This window comes from Xenopus laevis, chromosome 9_10L (genome assembly GCF_017654675.1).
Source record: "Xenopus laevis strain J_2021 chromosome 9_10L, Xenopus_laevis_v10.1, whole genome shotgun sequence".
NCBI classification, from domain to species: domain Eukaryota; kingdom Metazoa; phylum Chordata; class Amphibia; order Anura; family Pipidae; genus Xenopus; species Xenopus laevis.
Window position 1 is genome coordinate 90,117,203 of NC_054387.1, and position 16,665 is coordinate 90,133,867.

The 16,665-nt window shown below is 44.3% G+C and overlaps 1 protein-coding gene across 2 annotated transcripts in view; it reads left to right on the plus strand.

Moving 5' to 3' along the window:
* LOC108701459 (alsin) overlaps window positions 1-16,665 on the plus strand; it is a 53,537-nt gene that overhangs the window by 21,831 nt on the left and 15,041 nt on the right. For both annotated transcript variants that reach the window (XM_018236174.2, XM_018236175.2), the window contains exons 12-18: window positions 1,309-1,374; window positions 7,779-7,941; window positions 9,238-9,369; window positions 9,868-9,996; window positions 14,468-14,538; window positions 15,280-15,346; window positions 16,303-16,502. In XM_018236174.2, coding sequence (XP_018091663.1) covers window positions 1,309-1,374; window positions 7,779-7,941; window positions 9,238-9,369; window positions 9,868-9,996; window positions 14,468-14,538; window positions 15,280-15,346; window positions 16,303-16,502 — 828 coding nt within the window. The remainder of the gene's footprint in view (window positions 1-1,308; window positions 1,375-7,778; window positions 7,942-9,237; window positions 9,370-9,867; window positions 9,997-14,467; window positions 14,539-15,279; window positions 15,347-16,302; window positions 16,503-16,665) is intronic.

Genomic DNA, 16,665 nt, shown 5'->3' on the forward strand with positions numbered 1-16,665 from the left:
TGTTGGTTATATGAAAGAATAACAGTGCACCCTCTGTTGGTTATATGAAAGATTAACAGTGACTGCAATATCACACAGTGCCCTCTGTTGGTTATATGAAAGAATAACAGTGACTGCAATATCACACAGCGCCCTCTGTTGGTTATATGAAGGATTAACAGTGATGGCAATGTCACACAGCGCCCTCTGTTGGTTATACGAAAGATTAACAGTGATGGCAATATCACACAGCACCCTCTGCACATGGTAGTGGGACAATGCACACAGTAATCCGTTTGGCAATTCTCTGTCACCATCAACTTTGCAAAGAAGTCCGGTTGATCGCTGGGGGGGGGTCGCTTTGGCGGAATGTGCGCTGCTGGGAGACGGCTGTAGTTGTGTCTAGGCTTATATTCGAGTCAATAAGTTTTCCCAGTTTTCGTAGGTAAAATTAGGTACCTCGGCTTATACTCGGGTCGGCTTATACTCGAGTATATACGTTACCTGCTTCAATGAGAATCATGGTAACACTGTGACTGGATCACACTTGTACATTTACACCTCTGTGAGTATCTGCTAATACTTAACGGAATAAGTTCAATGGAACCACTGTGATTGGGGTTTGATGACTGTAAGTGTATAAAATGCCATGGAATTCCCTATTGCTCAGTTGAACTGAAGAAGCTGCTCATATGAGTGTTTAAAACATTTTCAAAATTACTCCAAGTCCAGTTACTTTAGATTTATCACTACTAGATACTGAATACAACAACCTTAACTGTAACTGAATTAAAACCTTTATAGATATTTCTCTTGAGTATCAACTGTATAGACACCGGCTCCTTAACATAGTTACATAGTTACATAGTTAAATTGGGTTGAAAAAAGACAAAGTCCATCAAGTTCAACCCCTCCAAATGAAAACCCAGCATCCATACACACACCCCTCCCTACTTTTAATTAAAATTCTATATACCCATACCTATATTAACTATAGAGTTTAGTATCACAATAGCCTTTAATATTATGTCTGTCCAAAAACTTACAGAGGGTCTCTGTTTTATTTCTAACTTACAAGAAGCCACAAGGTGCTTGATCTGATGGTGGAATAGTAACATTGGGATGTGACCAGAAGAATGGGGCATGAGTGGCATACTACCAGGGACAAATTCCTGTTTCGTTTCATAGCCTGTATAGCGAGACACCATAAGTCTCAGTGTTCAGGTTTTTCCCTGTACAACGCACCATTACTTTGGGAAGTTTGAAGGCATAGTGACTTTTTAATGCCTTAATGTATCTTCTCTTTGTTTTGTCTTGTGTTGTCTGCAGGTATTGTACTTTGCTCTCCAATTTCCTTGTGATGGGAGGATTCACTGTTCTTTCTAAGACGGCAATGTAAGTTCCTCTTAAGTTAGAACTGCTGATACCAAAAGTGCCAGTCATTAGTGACAAATGAGTATTTTGTTTTCTAATATATATGACCTACAAAGTATGACTACTCGTTCTTTAGGCCTTGACTGCAGCAGAACATTCATTGTGATTCAGTGGGATGTTGTTCACTACACGGAGGAGAACTGTATGCAAGAATTTGGTTTGCAGGTGGAGGCAGACGTGTAGCCTCACAACGTGGGCTTATGTAATAAAAGACACTGGGATTCATTTGCGTCTGGGCAGTAACTCATGGCAACCAATCAGATGATTCCTTTCACTGTTCAACCTGCTCCTAGCTGAATCAAAGCTCATCGCTGATTGGATGATAAGGGTTACTGCCCAGGTGCAAATTTGCCTAGTGTTTATGAATGAGCCCCCCTAACTTTGCCCAGGTGCAGTAACCTGAAGCCAGCAGTCAGTATATACTGGTTACCTTTTTAAAATCAATCATCTTATTGGTTGCCATGGTTTATGGCACCTAAGCAATCTTAGTGCCTTTTATTGCATATGGGGTCATATCTGTTATCCCTACATGAGCAAGTCTGCTGTTATCTATCACCAGTTCATTTCATCTGCAACATTGGTTTGTGAAACTCCCATTCATATAGCTCATCGCTGAAGCTACCTACAGTTATCCTGACTGGCAAACTTGTGTGACTGTAGTCATATTTTGGTATTACTATACCTTTAATTGATACATTGCTTAAAGTGAATGAAGGGCAATTTTGTGAGATATATGATCCCTTGAATAGGGACTCAATGCAACATTATTTTCTCATAGTCAGCTTGGGGGACAATGGGACCATGGGTATAGCTAGTACCACTAGGAGGCAGGACACAACCCTAAAACAGAACTGACTCCTCCTTCACTGGCTATACCCCCAGTAGGCGGAGCTTAGGCCAGTTTGAGTTGTGTCCTCAGGAGGTTAGGACGTTTTTTATTTTCTACTAATACTTCTCAGTCAGCTAAGCTGACACCAGGGGCAATGCGGACCCTTTACACTGAGTAAAGGCTCCAATGTCATCCCCCAACGTGGGAGCCTGGCTCCGGGGTCACATTGTGCTCTGGCACAGACCACCCAGCTCTACTGATGTCTCCCTTTCCTTGCAGGAGGAGCAAGCTGGCCAGCAGACAAGGAGAGTACTGGATGCCTTGGGCTGGAGGTAAGTCTGAATCCTCAGCCCCTATCCCTCCTTTACCAGGCTTGGCGCCTGGCTCTTCCCTTCATTCCCCCTCAAGCCTTCTTGGATTTGGATTTATTCCCTTGGGGCCAGGGGGCGCTCAGGCAGTGCGCACTATTGGCGCTACACTTCTGCACATTCCCTACCATCAGCGGGTACGCCATTGTACTGTAGCGCCGCCATTAATACTTGGTGCGGAGCGGCGTTTTTTCCCTTTTCTTCTGGCGGGGTTTTTTCCTTACGCTGCGCACTCGCGCGCATGCGCAACTCGGCCACTGACGCCATACACGTCCACTCCCCTCGGTCCGTGCCGCCATCTTGCACAGGAGCGCACTGTGGGATTCGCGTGCTTCCTTCTCTGCAACACAAGGGCTGCACGCAGGGGCACAGGGAAGTTCAGTACTCTCTGCACTACCCGACCAGTCTACTCCTCCTTCCCTGCCTATATCTCGCAGGTTAGCGTGTAGCTCACAGACATTGGGGGTGAGTACGTTTTTCATGACTCTGAGTTTAAACTTCCTCTACCACTTCCTAGCCATCATAATGTCTGAGGGGCCAAGTGAGGGCCTTTTTACCAGGGCAGCACCCACTGCTTCTGTTACTTATTTGGCCTGTGCCAAATGCTGCAAACGTTTGCCACGGGGGCACAAAGACCCCTTATGTTCTAAATGCAAGCCTCAGGTTACTGAACCCTCAGTACCTACTCCACCTCAGGGGAATCAGTCTCAGCAAGGAGACTCTCCAGCTTCCAGCAGACATGCTTCCCCAATCAGAGGGCATACTACTCCAGAATGGGCCTCCCAATTGGCCACAGGAATTCCAAAATTGGCTCAGTCACTGGACAGGCTACTTTCCCGTCTAGATAACCCTAGGCATAGACCTTCCAAACGCAGAGCTCCTTCTCCATCTGATGAAGAGAGCGATTCTCCTCCCAGACACCAGTCTCCTTTTCCTCCAGACTCTGAGGATGAAGACCGATCTGATGGGGAACTTTCGGTTGGTTCCGGCCACGATGCGGAGGAATCACACAAATTTTCATCAGAATCCGTGGATTCCTTGATTTCCTCTGTATTGGAAACTCTAAATCTCCAAGAAACGGAGGCTACAGCTGAATCCTCAAAGGCTCTTTTTAAACGACACAGTAAAACATCACCTGTTTTTCCTTCTCATTCTCGGCTTGACCAGCTTATTCAACACGAATGGGACAAACCAGAGAGACGCTTCCAGGCAAACCGGCGTTTCCTTAAGCAATATCCTTTTCCGGCCGATATCACTGACAAGTGGTCATCTCCGCCATCAGTTGATGCCCCCGTGTCTCAACTTTCCAAAAAATACAGCACTGCCAGTCCCTGACGCTTCATCCTTCAAGGACTCCATGGACAAGAAATTAGAGAGCTTACTACGTTCCGTTTTCTCTGCTTCTGGCTCAGCCCTTCGGCCAGTCATTGCCATAGCGTGGGTCAGCAGGGCCATACAATCCTGGTCCGATACTCTCATTACCTCTATAGCAGACGGAGCCCCACGTCATGAGCTGTCTCAATTAGCCTCACAGATCAAAGAAGCGGACTACTTATGCGAAGCTTCACTGGACGCAACGCAAGTCATCAGCAGATCATCAGCTCTTGCTGTTGCAGCTCGCAGATCCCTTTGGATGAAATTATGGTCCGCCGACCTTTCCTCCAAAAAGTCTCTTACCTCCATCCCCTTCAAGGGCAAGCTTCTCTTCGGACCCAACCTCGATAAGATCGTTAGCCAAGCTACCGGAGGTAAGAGCACTCTGCTACCACAACCAAAGGCTCGTCCCACCTTTCGTAGAGGAAAGTTTTTTCGTGTCCCCCAATCCAAGGGATCGAGATCTTCTCCTCCACGAACATCATTCACAAATAGAGGTCGGTTTGGGAACAAGCAAAGACCTTCCTGGCAAAACCGGAAGCACACCTCTAAGACTACTGACAAGACTACCTCAGCATGACGCCATCTCCCTAAGTACAATGCCAGTGGGGGGGAGGTTACGACTTTTCTCAGAAACATGGTCTGCAATCACTCAAGATTCAAGAGGTCGTCACCAGAGGTTACCACCTAGAATTTTCGTCTCCTCCCCCTCCACGGTTTTTCATGTCACGACTCCCGCAGGTGCCAAGCAAAAGATCAGCCTTCCAGAATGTGATTGCCAGTCTTCTTCTCGCAGAAGTTATTATTCCTGTACCTCCTGCGGAGCGATTCAGGGGATACTACTCCAATCTCTTTGTTGTCCCCAAAAAGGACGGATCCGTTCGACCTATCTTAGACTTAAAGGAGCTCAACAAATTTATCCGTCCTCGCAAGTTCAAGATGGAATCCCTGCGGTCTGTCATCGCAGCGATGTCACCAGGCCAATTCCTCATGTCTCTCGACATAAAGGACGCTTACCTACACGTCCCCATTTTCCCTCCGCATCAGAAATTCTTGCGGTTTGCCTTCAAAAATCGTCACTTCCAATTCACGAGTCTGCCCTTCGGCCTCACCTCGGCTCCCCGAGTCTTCACCAAAATTATGGCGGCAGCCACGGCAGAGCTTCGCAGCACAGGGATAAACATCACTCCCTACCTGGACGACCTGCTGATCAAGGCACCTTCCCTTCAAGAGGCTCACCAATCTCTTCGGACCTCCATCATCAAGCTGCAGGACCTGGGCTGGGTTCTAAACCTCACAAGTCTTCACTAGTACCCAGCCACTCCATGATTTTTCTGGGTATGACGTTCAACACTCAATCACAGACGATATCTCTCCCAATGGAGAAAGTCGTCTGCCTGCAGAAGTTGGTGACAACATTACTTCAAAAGCCACGTCACACAGCGAGATTCTGCATGAAGGTTCTGGCAGTCATGGTATCCTCGATCGAAGCAGTGCCATTTGCTCAATTCCACATCAGGGAACTTCAGTGGAACATCCTCTCCTCCTGGAAACGAAAATCCCTTCTGCAGGAGATTCAACTTTCTCAGCTGACGAGATCCTCTCTCCTCTGGTGGTTACAGACCCCACATCTCACATAGGGTAAACGTCTAGGGGACCCGTGCTGGCGCATTCTGACAACGGATGCGAGTCTCTTCGTCTGGGGAGCAGTTCTCGAGGGCCAGTCTGCCCAGGGACAGTGGTTGCAATCCGAACGCCGGTTGCAGATCAACCTGCTCGAGATTCGAGCCATACGGCTGGGTCTCCTCCACTGGCAACACGTCCTCAAGGGCCAAGCGGTGAAGGTTCAGTCCGACAACAGCGGTTGCACGCACTATGTGTGCAGCACGGAAACCGATATCAGCCAAGGCGTACTATAGAGTTTGGTCCACCTACCGCCAGTGGTGCTCTAAATACAAGGTAACGTTCTGGACTTTGTCCATACCGCACGTCCTGGAGTTCCTGCAAGACGGTCTCTCCATGGGCCTGTCCTTAGGGTCTCTGAAGTCCCAGATCTCTGCCCTTTCGGTTCTCTTCCAGAAACGGCTCGCTCTACTTCCAATCGTCAAGACATTCATGCAGGGAGTGGCTCATGTAGCTCCGCCAGTTCGCACACCAGTTCCTGTGTGGGATCTTACCTTGGTTTTACATGCTCTTCAACTGCCTCCATTCGAACCACTAGCTTCTGTGCTTCTCCAGTGGCTCACCTGGAAGGTCGTTTTTCTGCTAGCTATCGCCTCTGCGTGACGTGTCTCTGAACTCAGTGCACTCTCCTGTCGAGCTCCTTACCTCATCTTCCATCACGACAGGGCTGTTCTTCGCACTATTCCATCCTTCCTGCCGAAGGTCATCTCGGAATTTCACCTTAACCAGGAAATTGTTGTGCCATCATTTTGTCCTGCTCCTGCAAACCCTAAGGAACAAGCCTTGCACTCCCTTGATCCTGTGAGAGCCTTGAAGTTTTATCTGCATAGGGTTCAGGACTTCCGCAAGTGCGATGCGCTGTTGGTGATTCCTTCGGGACCTCGCCAGGGTACTCCGGCTACAAAGCAGAACATTTCCAGGTGGATCAAACAAGCTATCCAAAGAGCTTATACAGCGAGGGGGAAGGATCCCCCACACAGAGTCACGGCTCATTCCACCAGGGGTGTGAGTACTTCCTGGGCGTTCCGTAACCAGGTTTCGGCTGAACAGCTGTGCAAGGCAGCTACATTCATTTTCCAAATTTTACCACTTTGATACCTTTGCGGCATCTGACACTCGCTTCGGCAGACGGGTGCTGCAGGCTGTGGTGTTTTCTTCCTAGGCCTCTTGTCCCACCCGGCTCTGGGGACAGCTTTGGTACGTCCCATGGTCCCTGTGTCCCCCAAGCTGACTATGAGAAAAGGAGATTTTGTTATTTACCGTTAAATCTTTTTCTCTTCAGTCACTTGGGGGACACTCGCTTCGGCAGACGGGTGCTGCAGGCTGCGGTGTTTTCTTCCTAGGCCTCTTGTCCCACCCGGCTCTGGGGACAGCTTTGGTACGTCCCATGGTCCCTGTGTCCCCCAAGCTGACTATGAGAAAAGGAGATTTTGTTACTTACCGTTAAATCTTTTTCTCTTCAGTCACTTGGGGGACACAGGGCTTCCCTCCCTGGACTGAGGCCTTCACTTCCGTCAGACATTTTATGGTTATTAAGTGTTATGGTTGTTTCTTACTCTTAGTTTTATTATTCCTGTTAACTTTGGTACAAACTGACCTAAGCTCCGCCTACTGGGGGTATAGCCAGTGAAGGAGGAGTCAGTTCTGTTTTAGGGTTGTGTCCTGCCTCCTAGTGGTACTAGCTATACCCTTGGTCCCTGTGTCCCCCAAGTGACTGAAGAGAAAAAGATTTAACGGTAAGTAACAAGATCTCCTTTTTATTATAATGGTTTCCTCTGGGATTACTTGTTATTGTTAGGATGGGGGAGGTCCGGTATTCAATGCATTTGTTTATAGTCTAAACAGTTTGGGAAACTTTACTCTGCCAACTTGAAATTCTAACGTCATAAAAAGAAATCTTGTGCCACTGGGAAAGGAGCTTCAGTTTTGGTTGCCACTTTTCCTGTTTAAAAATAACGGCCTTTCTATAGTTTTTCCCCTATTAATAACCTTGGCATCAAGCATAATTTTTATTGGCCATGCTGGTAAAATACTGGCAAGGTGACAACCCTGGCTACTGTGTATTTTTTTCTTATTTTGTTCATAAATAATCTGTTAAATTCCATTCTCAGGGAATTCTTCAGCAAGAACCAGGAGCATTGGCAAAGTTTTTTTACTGGAAATGAGGAAGGCATTTCTATGGCAGAGAAGCTGAATTCTCTCTTTTTCTCACCGATGAGTAGATTACAAGAATATGCCCGGCTGCTACTGAAACTCGCAATGTGCTTTGAAGTGGTAAGGTGCTTGTGCCAATATTATTATATCTAACATGTCTGTAGTAGCATGTACATTCAGGTCATTCATTTTAATTTAGTAACACCATGACCATGTCTTATCTTTCTGATTGCACCTTTATTGAGTCATATAGCTCCACCTTCTTCCTTCTCTCTGTTGTAGTTCCTCAAGTCTCTGTCATGGCCTTGGCCTGTTCTCACTTATTCAGTCTTTGGGACTTTAATATAACCTTTATGCTGACTACATGTCTTGTCCTGACCTTTCTTCTTTTTTCCTTTCCCAAGTTAAAGATTCCCTGTCTGGTATCTCCCCCTGAATGTCACTGCAGCATCTAATTTGCACCCCTCTAAATGGTGTAATATTTCCATCAACATTTCATTCTGTAACGTAGGTTTAACTTTGTCATCAACACCATGTTTCATTAAACAATACAAGCCCACTGTCTATAAATGTTTTTTTTATACCCCACATCCAAACCCTTGCCAAATCCTGTGGCTTTCATCTGAGCAACATTGCCTTTAAACAATCTTACTTCAGCTTAGAAACATATAAAAAAACTTATTCAGTCACTTATTTTCCACCTTGACTACTGCAAGATTTCCAAGGTATCCTTAATCACTCCAATCTGTTTTAAACACTGCTTCTAGACTCCTAAATCGGTCTCCATGCTCCATATCAGCTGCTCCCCTATGCAAATCCGTTCACTTGCTTCCTTCAATGACGTTCGCATTACTAACACATATTGAAGGCACTTAACCAAGTCCCTATCTATATCTCAGATGTGTTCTCAAAATATACTCCTTCACACAATTGTAATCCAATGAACGACTTCAAGACTTCTATTTAGCTTCTGCCTGCCACTGGGACTCCCTGCCATGAGCTCTGACTTTTCAATTGCCTCCAAACCTTTATATGCTCCCTAAAGACTCGCTTGTTTAGAAAAGCATATTGAGTGCATCTTGATTGATCAGAAATCAGCGTATTATAAAGAATCATGAATTGTTTTCATCATCCTTCTATTTCAAATGTTCCCTATGTTATCAATTGTAAGCTCTTGTGAGCAGTGCCCTCTGAACCCATATTTGTTCTTTAATCATTGTTTGTTAAATTATTGTAAGAAGCCTGCTTGATGTAAAGAACTGCATAAATTGCTGGCTCCATATAAATAAATTATGATAAACTTCATCTGTTCCATTCCTTTATCCCCCCCCTTCATTATACAATCCCTTTAATAACATGTTCAGATGAATAATGACAAAACGTAATTTACTTACTTAAGCCTCCTATGCTCTGTAGTCCTCTCCAGAATACAAAAAACTGCAAGATTCAAGTTCAAGCTATGACTCTCTGGCCTTGCTACTGAGCAGGAAGAAGAAGGATGCAGAATACACATTAGGTTTTTGGAAGACCTTCCCAGGAAAGATGACGGTATATCCTCCTTTACAAAGAAACAGTTTCCTAATTGACAATGTAGTTTTATTGCTTTTGCTGATGCCCAGAAATTAAAAAAATATCTATAAACCACATATAAATTTTTGTTGCGTATTCACTCTAAAATGTTAATTCAGTAATAATATGCACAGGAATAATCTCCTGCAAGTGATATTTGATATGCAAACTGGTGGTTTTTAAGTTCCGTAAAGTCTACGTGTGTAAATCATAAAAGTGCGGTTACAGTCAAACAAAGTTTGCCTAGATGTACTGTAGTATTCAATGCCATTGTGCAGATTCTTTAGAAATGAGTTGGGAGGTAGCAGAAAATAAAATCGGCTGAAAAAATCTGGATGGTTCACTGAGTGCCAGATTTTTTTGGATTGGCAAACTACTACAGTATTTTTCCATTGTGAGTTTTCCCTTTAAAATACTAATTCCAAATTCCTACACTTCTCCTTGAAATATTGTTTGCATATTTATGCTTTATTACAGGACTCCCTGAGGAAGCCAGATAGGCGGCTAATTTGTGACAGTAGCAACCGCGGCCTCTCCCTGCAGAATGCAGGACGTTTTTCTGTCAACTGGTTCATCCTGTTCAATGATGCTTTGGTGCATGCCCAGGTATGTTGCAGTAACAGTTGAACTTGGCTGTTAGCAGCAGAGCTATAAAGAAATAAGTGAGGGGGTAGTGATTCATTTTATTTTATTTTTATTTTTTGCCAGATGCATCATTTTCATACTGTATTATTTGCAGCACTGTACACAGGTATATGGGCACAATGATACTTTCCTCGTATAGTATATCTACCATATCCCTGGGGGTGCTAGGCATAAGGTAGATATAAAATTAAAAATGCAAAAAATTGGCACAGTAGTCCTAAACAGAGAACCAGCAAAGATGTTCAGCAGTCATATAGCAGTGAGTAAGTTGTCCATAAGAGCTGTCATCTTGGATTTATTAGGCTATTATTTGTGTGTCAGTTACACTGCACATACTTAGTGCTCTCTGTACAGCTGTCGAGAAGCTATACTGGAGTGATTTGAAATCAAGCAGAAAATAAGGTTTGGCTGTAATAGAAACATGTTGATAAATTGCACTGGTCTGTATCGTAACTTTTATTTCTCTGACGTCTCCGGGGGACACAGGAGATAGATGGGTAAAGCTCCATCCTTCAGGAGGCCGGACACTTGATTGACAGATCAAAAAGAGGGCGTGCCAGGACTCAGGCATTACCCCTAACACTTCCTCTTTTGCTTAAGTTTTTCAAGTGTACTGTCCACAGGAGGATAGACCTACTAGTCTCCAGTGAGACCCGTCAGAGGAAATACCCGGTCAGCGAATAGCGCTGACACCCAGGGCTAGACTTGGGGCAGGGGTTCCCTGTGCCCAGATAGTTAACCCCCTATGCAGGAAATTACACAGACAGGGGCCGACTACCCTGCCATTAAAGAGTGGCCTCCCAGATCGCTACCTAAGAGGGACTCTGGCCGGGAAACACACAGACTGAGGTAAGAGGAGTCTTCCTAACTTACGTTTACCTCAGGCGGCTTCACAAACGTACTAACGGAGGTGGGTCTACCCCCCCTCTCTCCTCCCTTCCCCTCCCATAGCTAGACCTCCCTTCTCCTCGCTCCCTTCTCCTCCTCCTCGTTGAGGGAGAGAGTCGGGTGCAGGAAGAGGACTCTGTATGGCCGGGAGGGTAGCTACTCTCGTGCCCGTTGTCGTCGGCGGCCATTCTGAAAGCTGCACGCACCTTGCGCACAGTAGTGACGTCAGCATCAGTCTTCACAATGCGCAGCAGCATAGAGGGCCCAGACTCACATAAGTGTCCCAGTGCACAGCACGATACCTACAGCAGTGGGACATTCGTGCCAGCAGCCTCCGGCTTCATCCCTAGCACCTCTCCATAATGGACTGGGGGACTATTTACCCAACGGGCTGCATCAGCAGCAGGGGTGGCACAGGTAACCTATTTGGCCTGCACTAGGTGCCGATCTAAATTTCCAGTGGGCCAGTTGTAGCTGCTTTGCCGCTCTTGTTCACCTGGGGATGAGCCAGAGCCCACAGACTCACTATACATCCAAGCTGGCCAAGCCACACCATTTCCCCAAGAGGAAAATTCCCAGCTCTCTACCTGACATAGCAACTCCTGTCTGGGCTATCCAACTGTCTCAGTCATTGGCATCACTTCAGAACATTCCTTCCCTAGTCAACTTTATCGCTAACACAATAGTGGATTCCATTGGAAAATCCATGTCCAAAATACAAGGATAAACGTAAGAGAACGAGTTCCAAATGCAGCCTACTCCCTTCCTCGTCTACTCTTGCCCTTCAAGCATCTGACTCTGATTCCGAACAAGAGGGGGAAACCTTCTCCTCTACCTCTCATTCAGAACATGAGGAGGACGAAGGGGCTGAAAAGGATATTCACCATGATGTGGAAGGTATCATAAAGGCAGTCATCAGTACTGAAGTTGGACTGAAGTCTGAAGTTGGACTCCCCCACAGACCAACAGCCGCTAGCTAAAGGCCTGTTTAAGAGACAACGAAAATCAACAACCTAGTTTCCATCACATGATCAACTAGTGGCGGTCATCCAAGACGAATGGAATACGCCAGCTAAAAAATTCCAGCCTAAACGAAAGTTTGCCAAGTTGTATCCATATCCGAAAGATCTTGTAGATAAGTGGGCTATTGCCTCTGGTGGATGCACCAGTTTCTAGACTGTCCAGGAATACCACATTACCGGTGACTGACGCTGCAGCATTCAAGGATCTCGCTGATATAAGGATGGAGGGGTTCCTGAAGGCAGTATATGCAGCCTCAGGGTCATAACTTCGACCCACTCTAGCCACTGCATGGGTCGGTAGAGCCAAGGAGTCATGGGCCACAACTCTGATCTTTTGACTGCAAGACGGAACCTCCAGAGCAACCCTACTGGAGGCCAGCGCATATCTCGGTGAAGCAGCGCTAGATGCAGCGCAGTTGGCAGCACGTTCTTCAGCCCTGGCAGTAGCCGTCTGTCGGGCCTTATGGTTGAACAATTGGTCAGCAGGAAGTCAAACAAATCCCAAGGCAAGTCCTCTCAGGACAAGCCCAATTCAGCATGACTGGGCGAGTCCCCCAGGACCGCAGGGTGCAATAGGAGGCAGACTCCTGCGTTTCCTGGACACGTGGATACAGCAGACCTCCGAGTCCTGGATAACAGAAATCGTGTCAGAAGGCTACCACCTAGATTTCTGGGCACCTCCTCTGTCCCAATCTGGCCGGCACATCACTGCTACTTGAGGTTTGTATTCCGCAACCAGCACTTTCAGTTTGTGGCACTACCCTTAGTCAGCCCCAAGAGTCTTTACAAAACTAATGGCAGTCACAGCGGCGACCATGAGACTTCAGGGAATATCAGTGACTCCATATTTGGACGATCTTCTCCTCAAGGCCAACACATTGAAACAAGCCCAAGCGACCTTGAGTCAGGCAACCCAAATAATTCAACAGTTCGGTTGGTGGATCAATTGGAAAATTGCAGATACGGCCGTCCCATCGATTGGAATTCAATACAATCTCCCAGAGGGTTTTTCTGCCACGAGACAAACAGACCAAAATGAGGAAACAAGTTTCCAATCTATCACACTCAACAATTCATCAAGTCAAGTTCTAGGCTCCATGGTGTCGACCATAGAAGCTGTTCCATTCGCCCAGATCCATCTGCGAGGGGGTCGATGCCATGACTCAGCGGTGGAGCTTCGATCTGGCTTACATGTTTCCCCAGATTCCCATGCTACCCAGAGTTCTCAAGAAGATACGTCAGTCGGATCTCACAGTTATCGTAATAGCTCCCTTCTGGCCAAGAAGAACATGGTACCTACAAGATGTCAAGGACCCAGCCCATTTGTCTACCTCGCAAAATGGACCTACTCCTACAGGGTCCCATTCAGCACCACAATCCAATGCTTTTCAATTTGACAGCATGGCTATTGAGCAGTCCATCTGGAAAAAGAAGGGGTTTTCCGAAGAAGTGATTGCTACCTTGATTCAAGCTAGAAAACCAGTCTCTGTCAGAATTTATCACAGGATATGGAAAAGTTACTGGTTATGGTGTCAAGAGCATAACGTCAATTTTGAATCCTTGTCGATACCATCAATTTTTTCCTTTCTGCAAAAAGGACTAGATATGGGACTTCTATTAAATTCCCTCAAAGTTTAAGTTTCAGCTTCCTCAATCTAGTTTCAACATAATATAGCTTGGGACATTGTAGTGAAAGAATTAATTCAAGGAGTTGCTCATGTAGCTCCACGGAGACGCAGACCTACGCCTACCTGGGATCTAAAAGTTGTCCTCACAGCACTTATGGATCCTCCATTCAAGCCGAGTTCTTCTGTCAACCTCCAATGGCTCGCTTGGAAGGTAGTTTTTCTGGTAGCAGTTTCAGAGCTGGCTGCTCTTTCATGCTACTGACAACTGCTAGTGTTTCACAAACACAAAGCGGTACTTCATACCAAGTCATCATTCCTTCCCAAAGTGGTTTCGTCTTTTCATTTCAATAAAGTGTGTCCAGACCCTAAAAATCTTAAAGAGAAGCGAATGCACAGCTTGGACGTTGTTAGAGCACTGAAATTTTATATTAAGCGTACTCGAGATCAGACGTTCAACCAGTCAACCAGTATCCCAAGACAACATTATCAAGATGGATTCGTGAAGCGATAGGAAAATCCACAGAAGAATTTGGCCGAATCCTGCTGTAAAAGCCAGAATCCCGAACCAAATCCTAGATTCGGTGCATTCCTACAGATTATGTATTAAAAAGTTATTGTAGTACTGCTTCCCCACTCCATGTTTACTGTAGAGTTATTATTTGTGCTACAGACATTAATGTTTGAAATGTAGCTTTTGCGCAAAGTATGATACTTATGGCAGATCTCTTGTTTGAAGATATGTTTTCTATAAATAAAAAAGTCAAAATAAATAACCTGTTCTGGAAATCCATCTATACTACATGTTTTTGAGCTTGGTGTTAGTGAATTGCATAATCATTTCAGAAATTCTGAAAAGCACATTTCACCAACATTTATTCTTGTTTTTTTATCTAGTTTTCTACACACCACATTTTCCCCTTATCCACAGTCTGGGTGGAGACTTTGTCAGAAGAAATGACCGGAGTGTGAGTATTAATACTTTGTAGCCAAATGAATTAAATAGGGTATAAAAACAACTTTATGATGTCATTCTAAGCAACTTTACAGTATTCTTTAATAATAAATATGTTCTGTGGTATTGATTATTTTAAAAAGTTGAACACATGATTCGTCTGTGCCTTTCTGCACTGCTGATTCTGATGCAGATGTCGGCCTGCTTCTTCAGAGGTTTATTAATCAACTGACTTCAGCTATATTGTTTCAAAGTCAGAACAAAAAAAGGAACCAACAGATACTGCTTTCATTAGCAGTTATTTTGACCGATACTTGTATATAGTAATTGAACATGACATAACCGTTACCTTAGATGAGGCATTCTGTCTCGAAATGGTATATATTGGTGTGTCTGTACATTTGCCATAAAATATTTGTGGCTGTGAATATTTTCACACACACAGCACAATTTTGGCAAACTTTCAAAGCATATGTAAAAAGATCCTTAAAAAACAGTAAAGTCCAAAAATAGTGATGTGGGATGATAGGGTTCCTGCAGTTTGAACTAAATAGTTATTAGCTACTGGGTCAATTAGCAAACAGAGCAGTATATGAACTGGATCAGAGAGTGCATATATTACCTGCATCTCTGTGTGCACTGCTAATGTTTTTTTCTTTTTATAGTCAAATTTAAAATAATATACCACAATTAAGTTATAGTTTCCTGCATTTAGAAGAACGTAAAAACAATAGTGTGTGCTTTGTTGTTGCAGCAATGGTTTGAAGATCACTACCCCAGAAGAGCAATTAACTCTGATTTCTTCATCTCCACAGGAAAAGGTATGCTAGGAAGTATATTATTTCTAGATGAGGTAATTTATGAATACTGCGTTTTTTTGGTACAAAACAATCTAGCATTTACTTATTAGGACTTCTTTATGGACACAAATGTACATGCAAACCACTATCTTTTTTCCCCACAACTTTTCACACCACTTCTGTTAATTGTGCTTGCTTCCTTGCAGAGGCTTGCAGAGAAACAAAGTGCCATAACTTCAGGTTTGAAGTAACATGCTGTGTTCAAATAGGTTAATTGCATTGTTCAAACATTAAATAATTTTAATGTTGAAAATAAAATTATTTTACTGTCTTTCTGAGAGAGAGTCTGGAAAGCTTTCAAGCAGTTAATCTATAAATAATTTATTTTCACCAACTTGGGTATGTAAACAGCATCAGGTCACTTTGTGTCCAAGACCCTCTTCTCTCCTCAACTGGGAGCTGGCAGTGTTTAGCTGTTATAGACCCGAAGATTTGTTATTCTTTAAAGGTGTTTGTATTTTCTGATGTTATGGCTCTTTAAAAAAGCAGTTCTCTATAATAAAAGCAGTGATGATGTTTTTGAATGTTTGCCAGAAGCTGCATAGTACTGTGGCTCATTTGACAAGGACTGGGATGTACACAATTTGAAAATCCAGATTTTTTCATACGAACTGCTGATTTTTTTCCTTATAGTTCTGCATTGATTTGCAGAAGGCAGCATCTTCATGTTTGTACTACAGGAACAAATAGAAAAGTATCTTGCTATCCATGAATGTTTCCTGTGTAGGTCTATACATACCTGGCTCTGTTTACTTACATTTTACCTCAGTTTAATATGCACTGCATTCTACTGGACTGCTAAATATGGACACCAGGTTATTGACTTTAGTCTGTTTTTTTTTTAAAATCATAAATGCAACTTATGGCCCTTTTAGTGTTTCTTCAACTCAAATATTTGATTTGCTGTTCTATTGTAGGCTAAATGGCTTTGGTCAATTAGTCAGGCAGTGGATCAGGCCTTGAAGGGTGTGACGGAGCCACTTGCCCAGTCAGGTGGAAGCGTTCATCGGCAGGAACCCCCAATGTCACGCACTGCCAAGTATACTTTCTACAAGGATCCTCGGCTAAAAGATGCAACCTATGAAGGGCGCTGGCTTTCTGGAAAACCACATGGCAGGTAATGTGAAAGCTAGTTTAGTTATCTAATAACATTTAGCTAAATATGTTCTTTAATATTTAAGGGGTTGTTCACCTTCCAAACATTTTCTTTTCAGTTGTTTTCAGATAGTATGCCAGAAATAAATAATTCGTTCCCTCTTTGCTCTCTATTTGATCTGATA